The sequence below is a fragment of the Orycteropus afer genome, unplaced genomic scaffold (genome assembly GCF_000298275.1).
Source record: "Orycteropus afer afer isolate SDZICR_OR568_19922 unplaced genomic scaffold, OryAfe1.0 scaffold00016, whole genome shotgun sequence".
Taxonomy (NCBI): domain Eukaryota; kingdom Metazoa; phylum Chordata; class Mammalia; order Tubulidentata; family Orycteropodidae; genus Orycteropus; species Orycteropus afer.
In genome coordinates this window covers 19854312-19864488 of record NW_006921603.1, presented here as the reverse complement: position 1 = coordinate 19864488, position 10177 = coordinate 19854312, and the positions used below count along the sequence as shown (strand labels likewise).

Here is a 10177-nt window from a genome sequence, read left to right as displayed (position 1 = left end):
GATTATCTTCTGTGTCTGTATTAATTGGTTTCCGTTTTCTTTGTTGAAGAGGGTCTGTGCAATCCTTCTGCCTAGTCCGCCATCTTGCCCCGCCTCCTCAAAAGCTTTTAAGACCTCAGTTGCTACCCACCAAAGTAGGATGTAGACATTGTCTTTGTGGTCTGTGTTATGCCAATTGACCTTAGTGTCCCCTGAGACTATGGTCCTGAGCCTCCATACCCAGCAACTCATTCCCTCAAGGTATTTGGTTATGATTAGGATGTTTTCATAACTTTGTCTCATGTGTGCTCTCCTGCATTCACAGATATATTTGTAGCACAAATAAATATATTGGTAGAGATAGGCTGTGTCAAACTAACATATATGTATAAATGTTGTCCCACTCACCTTTCCACCCCTTTTCAGCTTGAGTATCTATCTATGTACCCATTCCTAAATTATGGTTATTACTATTATTGAAGAATTGTGTCTGTCACAGTATTCACCTTTGTGGCCTTTAACTCTTGTGCTCCTCCTTATCACTTCCACTGCCTTGATCATTTTGTATTTTTGAAATTGGTTAGAAAGTATTATATTGCTTCAAACAAATAATAGTTTACTCTCTGAAAGTTTTTTTTTTTTTTAATTTTATTATTATTTTTAAACTGTGATTTGGGTAAAATTTACAGAGCAAATTCACTTTCCATACACTTACATACACTTTATCTCATGATATTGACTACAATTTCCCACAATGCAACAGCTCCCCTCCCACTTTCTCCCCATAGTTACCTCTTCCCTGTGTCCATCCCTCCATGCACTCCTGCCCCATGAGCTGTCTATGCATACACAACTCTTCTATTCTCCCATGATTGTTCTCTCCAAGGAGTGTGTCTACCTAGTCTACCTAATGTAAATGTTTACCTCATATGCCTATCTTTTGTTTGACTGGAAGCCACAGGTGTGGGTGGATTCAATTCCAGACCTGAAAGGCAGCTAGGGGCCAAAGTCTCAGTGGTTCCATCAGGCTCTATCAGACCAGCAAACCTGGTCCTTTTTTTTTTTTTTTAATGATTTTGAGTTTTGTTCCACCTCTGAAAGTTCTTTCTGAATAAAAATATATACCACAATACTATATTAATGTTAATTACCTATGCCATAGGAGCTCTGGTAGCATAGTGCATATGGCACTGACTGCTAACCAGAAGGCTGGTGGTTCAAACCCACCAGCCACTCCTCTAAAGGAAGATGGGGCAATCTACTTCCGTAGTGATACTGCCTGGGAAACCCAAGTAGGGGTCGCTATGAGTTGGATCTGACTTGACAGCACATAACAACACAACAACACACACAACCTATGCCATATGTGTTCATAAAATACATTAATGAAAATAAGGTACCTTACTCATCTCCTCGTTTCTATATATAGGCTTATATAAACAAATAAACAAGCTCACTGCCATTGAGTCAATTCTGACCCACAGTGTCCTCCTTTGGGTTTCTGAAGCAGTAAATCTTTACAGAAGTAGATTGCCCAGTCTTCCTTCCACAGAGTGGCTGGTGGGTTTGAACTGCCAACCTTCTGGTTAGCAGTCAAATGCCTTAGGCACTACACCACCAGAGCTTCTTATAGGCTTATATAGGATATTATAATTACGTTGAATTCTTATTCATTGACTGGTTTACAGAGGAATGCAGACAGACATCTAATCATTGGTAACTAGAAATTCTCTACAATAGGATAAAGAAAGAGGACAACAATAATAATTTTTTAAAATAGTTATTTATTCTCACAACTTGCTTAAAAATATTCATAGGGGTATGCACTTAATTTAAACTTTGATTTAAGGTGCTACAGCAAAGTTATTAGAGGGAATCTAGATCTGTCTTAATATGAAAATTTATACAATGCTAGAATAAAGTGTTTAATGATCATACTTCTTCAGTTAGAAAATACAACTTTTTATGTTAGTTATTAGTAGAAGGAAGTACATTCTTGTTTAATATAAAGGATGTAAAATTCTTAATAGTAAATTTTTTCCCTAAAACTTAATAATTAGCAACTTAAGATTTGCCATAATTTGTTCTATAAAATAATATGAACCAAAGGTCCAGGAATATACTACAAAACTATTTTTGACTCTGAGATGAATAATAATTGAAATAGGCATTCTGATTTTAATTTTTCTGTAGTTCCTAAGGCAATGCTTCTTTAGAAGAAATATATAAATTTGCTGACTTCTGTTATTATTTGAGTTGAATTCCTTTGGATGACCAAGGTGGAAAAGTTCCTGTTAAAAGTGCTCTTTTATGTTTCACAGGTTCATTTGGGTCAAAACCTTCTTCTGTCAAGGAATTTAAACTTAGGAGTTAAAATTTTAATTGCCAATTACTTTCATTTCCCTAGCTGATATTACTTCATTGAACAAATTAAAGTTTTGATTGAATGAGGAGTGAAAAGCAGTTATATTGAGCTTAGAAATACTTAAGTGGCTTTTGGTGTTGTTATATGAAATAAAAAATATCTCAAATTTTTCTCAATCTGTTAAAACCAACTGGTAGCATAGTGCCTAAGGCACTTGACTGATACCCAGAAGGCTGGCGGTTCAAACCCACCAGCCACTCCTCAGAAGGAAGGTTCGGCCATCTACTTCCATAGTGATACTGCCTCAGAAACCCAAGGAGGGGTCACTATGAGTTGGGGCCAACTCGATGGCACATAACAACAACATTAAAACCAATGTATTAGTAACATCTGAATTTACAAATAAAATATTTCATTACAGTTTGGATCCTCTGATTGTGAATTTTGCTAACCCTGGAATCAAGTTCACAACTGTTCTCTTTGCCAAACAAACGGATTGCCTTCTGGTGGGAGACAGTGACGGACAGGTTGCTGTATATGAACTGAGGAATATGCCCACTGTCTTGGATTCTGGACGGGTAAGACTCTAAAGTCAAGAGCCAGTTTATGAGTCTATTCAGTTGCAATTTTGTAGTATGCAAGTTTACACTTACTAAACCCAGATGTTGCTACTTACTAGGCATGGCATTTCAGACAAGTTGCTTATTTTCTTTTAACTTCACTTCCTTTATATGTAGAATGAGAATAATAATGTTGCTAAGTGTCTTCAGCACCAAGCAATATGCAAGCTTCAGACAAGTGGTGGGTGGCTTGAGGTGCATTGGCTGGCAATCCAACTTGGGTCTCCCACATGAAAGGTTCCAATATTGTTTGTAAATTTTAAGATTTCAACCAGTAATCACAAGTCTAAATCAATTACCCAACTATACATTTAAATTAGAATCACAATGATTATCTGTTAGACATTCTAATATGCAAATTATTTTCTATGTAACAAATGTTTAAAATGGTAAATATGTATAAATCCTTAACATAGGATGTATTAAAATTATCACTTTGATTTGCTGCATCATCTATGTACAATGCTTATTCTTTTCAGATTAAACATATATTTTCCTAATAAAGAAACAAATGAAACATCCAAATAGTTTTTTGGATTATTTCTGAACTGGCTGACATACATATTGACCAGTGATTTCAGCCAGAGAATGACATCTGGAACTGCTGGCATTTAGGAGCATTTTTTTTAACCACCTTAGCTGCCAGGTTGAGACCTGTTTTCCAATTGATTTGTCAATGCCCTCCCAATGGAGAAGTCTCCTAGCCCACATCCCCTAAATTCTAGTGACATATTACCTAAATTTCTTTCTCATGAAAGTTTACAGCCTTGCCTATTGCTGTATCACTTAATTGTCTTTAACTCACTTATTTCTGTGTCATTAAATTCTAAATTATTCCATAATCTTCCTATTTGATGGGGCTATAACACTTAGAGATGTATAAATGCCATCCAATTGGATTTTTTATTTTTTCTAGGGCTTTGTTTAGCTCATTGGTAGTGGTCCAAAATACTTAACATATAAGAAAAGTGGGAGCTCTGGTAGCATAGTGCCTAAGGCACTTGACTGCTAACCAGAAGGCTGGTGGTTCAAACCCACCAACCACTCCTCGGAAGGAAGATGGGGCAATCTACTTCTGTAGTGATACTGCCTCAGAAACCCAAGGAGGGGTTGGTTGCTATGAGTCGGGTCCAACTCGACGGCACATAACAACAACAACAACATGAGAAAAGAATATTTGTATTTGACTTATTTCTATACTTATAAATTGAGAACAATCTAAATGATCAGTAGATGATTAGATAAATAAAATATGACATATTTAGAGACTACAGTGCATGAGTTTAAATGATATATATTTTAATGTGTCAGTATGAAAAATTTTTAATAAATTTGAAAATCACAGTATTTAGTGAAAACAGTGAATTGTAGGAAGGTAAGTATTATATGCTACAATTTCTATAATATTATTATTATATTATAAAACATTATTTAAACACAAATCAAAACAGTTCATAGTGGACACAATAGTTAATAAAATGTATAAAATATATACTAGAATGTGGAATAAAACTGGTTTATGTTGAATTTACTACAGCTGTTATTTACTATAAGCAGTTTACCCTGAAAGACAAAAGCTAAGCTCAATAAGTCTGAAAATTTTTGGTGAACGTGTGTGTGTGTGGGGGGGGAATGTGTGGGTGTGGGTGTGGATGTGGATTTGAGTGTGTGTGAACTATTACAAGGCTGGTGAGATAAGTTCAATTTCTTTTAATAAATTTATTCTATACATTTTTCAAATACTAATACACTTTGCATGCTTTTTGGTCATATTTTAAAAGTAAAATGTTAAATTTGGGGGAGATTAAACAAAAATTATGAATCAGGTTTTATGTTACAAATACAAGCTTAATTGGTACACTTTCTCTTCCTTAGCTTTTAAGAGAAGAATTATAGTCATAAAAACTATTTGAAGTCTCTAATTAATATAAAAATATTATTTCTTACCATGATAGTTTACCAAATAACATTATGATTTATAATTTCTCCACCAATTTTAACCAAAGGTAAATCACAATTTCAGAACACTTAAGTTTTCCTTCTCCAGGAAAGATGCATAACAAATTTGTGATAAAGGCTGCCTTTGGGAAGTGAGGGATGAGGAAACAACAGGATTGGGAAGGGGTACAAATTTTATCAGTAAAGTTTTATTTCTTTTATTAAAAGATATACAAGGCAAAGATGACAATTTTAGATTTGGGGTAGATATGTGTTTTATAAACAAAGGAAAAGTACTAGACACCACACATACCTGTTTTTCTGAAGCAGGGTTCATTGGGGAAAATCCATGGAGTCAGGATCAGTAGAAGATCCATAACCATGACTGCTGCCTTCCCTTCCACATTCCCCATCACCCTCTGTGGCAGGGCACAGCATTCTGTCAGAAGAACTCTTTGATCCTTGGGCTGTGCAACTTCTAAGTGACATGATTTCTGAAACTCTGGCCCTTCCCTGACACATCAAGAACCAAAATATTATTGCAGTACGACATGGAAGAATGCTGGTTCCAGCCATGTCCTACCAATTCAGTGTGCATAATCAGGGATAATACATTAACAGGGGGCTGGGCTCCTAGCCTTGCAATTATAACGTTATAATGTAGTTAGCCAGAGGCAAGATTTATTACCACATTAGCATTCATGGTTAGGGAAGTACTAGCTCCTCTCCAGACATGATAGGGATTGGTTGCTGGGAGTCTGTGTCTTGCATTGAATGGAATTATACTGTAAGCACTTGGCAGAAGTCAATGGGGCATTCATTGCAGGAAGCAACTTCTCGGGGTGGTAGCCTGTAGGGAATCACTCTTGGATACTATTTTTACTGTGTGTTTCAGCATACGAGTGTTTGTCATAGTTTTCTCTATGCTTTGGTATTTTCATTTTCCCCTTCAAATTAAAAGAAAAAAATAGATAATTGTTCAAAATGGGGTTTACAAACATGAATCTATAATATATATGATAAATTAATGCTGAGAGACACTGAAGGCAGAAGAAATAGACCATTCAACAGGTATTTACTGAGTACATGCTGTGTGCCAGAGATTGTTTTAGCTACTAAGAATACAGCAGTAAACAGAGTACAGTCATGATCTATTATAGTTGTACAAGCGTGAGATTAAACAAGAAAGAGGTATGTTTGAGAAACACATCAAGGTTAGAATGACAGGACTTGGCAGCTGATTTGATGTGTCAGAGCATGATGAATGGAGAGGTGCCAAAGACCATGGAGAATAGGCTAAAGACTGGAACTCACTTATGTCATATTATCTTAGGTGTTCTATAACTCTGTAGAGTTTATAAGTTACTTTCACAAACATTAACTTATTAAACTCTCATAACAACCTTTAGAAGTGGATGCCAGTATTCCCACTATACACTTGAGAAAACTAAGAGTCCCGGAAGTTCAGTGATTTTCTGTAGATCACACAGTAAGAGAAAACTCTAGTCCTCCGCTTTCAGTCTTTCACTATTCTCTGCTATCTTCCTTAAAACTCACCTTCTATTTTTGGCTTTCATTTTCTTATATATGATAATTTTACTCCTTTTAGTATGAAAAATCATTATGACTAAGTGAAAACTACATAGTGATTGAGAAGTTCTACTGGCTCCAAATCAGGAAAACACTTAAGATAATGTTAACAGTTATTTTACAGATGAGAAAACTGAAGTTTAAACATTAAGGTTAAACAGGAACTGCCAGAACTGTCAACAGAGACTTTTCCCTTACTGAGTCCATATAAAGTTATTTATAAACCTTCATTAAAAAAGCTTTTCATAGAAAAGAGCATGTTTATATAAGGAAGTAACCATTACTGTTTAAACTTATATTGGTTTCTTTCCTCTTTTTAGTCTTGTTAAGTGCCTTTTATATATGTATCACTAACCTTTAATTTTTAACATTTTAAAGACTACTTTATTTCAAAATTTGTATTTTATTGTATTGTAATTGCATGATTTTTTTTTTTTTTTTCCTTTTCAGGGAGATGTAATATGTACTTTGCTTGGACCCAAGTCAAACTACTCAGGATAATTCATCATTACTAATTTTTGTTGTTATTGTTTAAAGAAAAGACAACAATGTTTAATATTCAATAGCATCTATAAGTTAGGCTTTTAGTTTTTTAGTTTATTTTCCATTTAAATTTAATATAAATTGAATAGGCTTTGATTTCAGAAATGTAAAGTTAGCTTGTGATCGATGCTAACTGTAAGCATTTTGTTAGAATTTTCTAAAAATATTTCTAGTCTAATTCATGGACATATTCTAATATATATTTATGTGTAAAATTGGTAAGAAAATTATTATACTTTCAGAAGCAAAACTTAAAAATTGCCAGAGCAAGTTAAAGTAAAATCTTTATAGGGCAAAGTTCCATAGATTTATATCTTCTGCCTTCTAGCTCTGTATTCCAGAGTTTATATATTATGCATTTGTTAACATAGTGAGAATACTGAGTTCTCATACCCAACTTTGAATCAGAATTTTATCTTCCTAGATCTGACCGGTTAGGCTGTAGAACTTTGTTAGACTATTTGACTAGCAAACAACATAGCAGAAACGGGTCGTGTTTGGCCAGCAGGCGTCATGCTCCTAATTCACTGAGAAGAGTTAGTCTGGTACTCATCAGGGTGCTCTCCTCTGCATGCCCAGATGTGCTGTGGATTTTTAGCCCAGATGTAAGTGGGCCCACAGAGAAAATAGAAAGTTCCTGATCTGTAGTCCAGATCAGGATGTTACTTTATGAAAATTTCTAAAGCAAGTTTATGGAAACAGGAAGAATACAAGCGATTGGGGGAGGGGGGAGCAGCTCCTCCAAAGATAGAATTCTAACTATCTGTTTCATGCTGTTTGTTTTAACAAGTTCTGGATTTGTTAAATGTATCCATAGGACATTACGGCCTATTCTGGAGATAATAACACATTTAAAATTCACTGAACTCTGACATATATGTACACACACACACATATATGTATGTATAAATATATATATACATATATATATATACTTATGTGTGTGTGTGTGTACATATATATATGCATAATTCACAAAAGTGATTGCTTGCACCTCTCATAAGTATATTCTTCAGTCTGCTTTCAGTTACATTTACCTGGTCATATAAAAGTTCTTTAGGATATTATAATATATGCATCATATATATATGTATGTGCATATATATATATACATATATATATGTATGTATGTATGTATTTAAACTGAGAATAGAATCAGTGCAACACTGGAAACTACCTTTTACAAGTATGCATTGTTTCACAATCCCTATTTCTTTGGAGCCATTCTTTAAACAAAAGCAAGCTAATTTTCAAGTGGATTGAGATTTCAGATCAGATTATAGGAATTATAAATCTTCTACTTGTATAAATCATTGTGATTCTTCTCTTTGTCTTTCTGAAAGATTGGACTATCCAAAATTTGAAAAACAAAATAAAAACTTGATTTATTGGAAGATATTTCTTTTTATTATGTATTTTTATTTAAAAAATTTCCCCATAGTCTGGTCTCATTGTTCATCAAGCCTAAGAAAGAACTACAGCTACTCTTCTTGGATCCTGGGCAGCTGATCCTTTCTCACCCCTGAACTTGCAGGCTTTAGTGACTCTCATATTCTTATTTTTTGCATCAAAAGTTTTACTTTAAAATCTTTTACCTGGGAGTATCAGAAGCAAATGCTTGCTTTCTAGGCTGGTTTTGGAGTATTACTGTTAAACTATATTTACCATATAATTTTAAGAATTGACTGACAGTTCTCCTTAGTCATAAACTATCTTATTGTATTCTTAAAAAAAAAAAAAAAAGGACCTAAAAAGAGATTGCTGACTGAACTAACTCTAAACAAGCAAAAAACAAACTCACTGCCATGGAGTCAGATTCAACTCATAGTGACTCCTCCTTGGGTTTCTGATGTGGTATCACTACAGAAGTAGATTGCCCAACCTTCCTTCTGAGAAGTGGCTGGTGGGTTTGAACCACCAGCCTTCTGGTGAGCAGTCAAATGACTTAGGCACTATGCCACCAGAGGTTCCAAGGTTCCTATTTTTTGCTAGGTCTTCATTACTTCATTCATTTATCTTCTGCCAAGCATCTCTCATATAGAACTTAGACAGTTGCTAAGAGAAAATTGTTAGCTGCTCTCCCAGCTGCAGTACAGAAGGATGACTGTATTCACAACTGTATAACTGTACATTGTTATTTGGCTCACCTCTGTGTAATTACGTATAACTGTAAATGAGAAGTAGATGTCAGTATTTGCCTTTTTGTCTCATTAAGAGTCTCTCTAAAAGAAAATGTAAATCATACTGTGAATAGACGTAGTTATCAACTACTAGTAATAAGATACGTGTTAAACTTCCGTACTGTTTGCAAACCACTTTCATGTATATATCCTCAGTATATTCTCACAACAATCCTGTCACACAAAGGGGACAAGCAGTTGTAATATTATCATAATCTCTATTTTCCAGATGATATAATTAAAGCTTAAAGAAGTGAAATAACTTGCCTAAGACCATACAGCTGGTAGCTGTACAAGCTTAAGCTCAAGTCCAGTTCTTAAGCTCAAGAACAGTTCTTATTCATTTTCCATTATTGCACTGTAAATGGTAATGTCCTGTGTGGTTTGCTGAGGATCTATACACCACAAGTGTGTACGTTCTTCTGTAATCAAGGTTTTATCCATAAGCCTTAGAAAACACTTTGTAAAGAAGCAAAGAGAAGATAAATCAGGCTTTATCCTAGTCTCATGACAAAGATCTGAGGCTACTGATATATCAGTTTATGTACGACTTTAAAGGAAAAATGGAGAGAAGTCATTACAAAAGATATGGAGTAATTATAATGGAGATCCTGGTGGTGTGAAATAAAGAGGTGAGATAAAAAGGACTCTAGTTGTCCATTGAATAAACTTTTAGGTCAGTATTCTGGAAAAATAGAAACTACAACAGTTGCATGTCTCCTTGAATTATAAGCAGTATTTATTTTATTGCTTATCATAGGCCAGACCTTTCCTCACCAGCATGTAACTTCCAAGGTTAAAATAATTTTATAAGTAATTACACCTATGTTTTTTAACTACACAAGAACAGTTTGAAGTTCTCTATATTTTCAAAATGTCATCTGGGTTTATTTACCAGCACTTTTCCTCCCCCATAAAACATATGCATTATCAGCAAAGCCAAATCAAATTAAAAATTTAAA

At 34.5% G+C, this 10177-nt stretch overlaps 1 protein-coding gene across 1 annotated transcript in view; it reads left to right on the top strand.

The window, feature by feature from the left end:
* DNAI4 (dynein axonemal intermediate chain 4) overlaps positions 1-6993 on the top strand; it is a 123511-nt gene extending 116518 nt beyond the window's left edge. Inside the window, 2 exon segments of the mRNA XM_007959391.1 lie at positions 2766-2922; positions 6943-6993. Coding sequence (XP_007957582.1) covers positions 2766-2922; positions 6943-6993 — 208 coding nt within the window.
* Positions 6994-10177: the final 3184 nt, after the last annotated feature.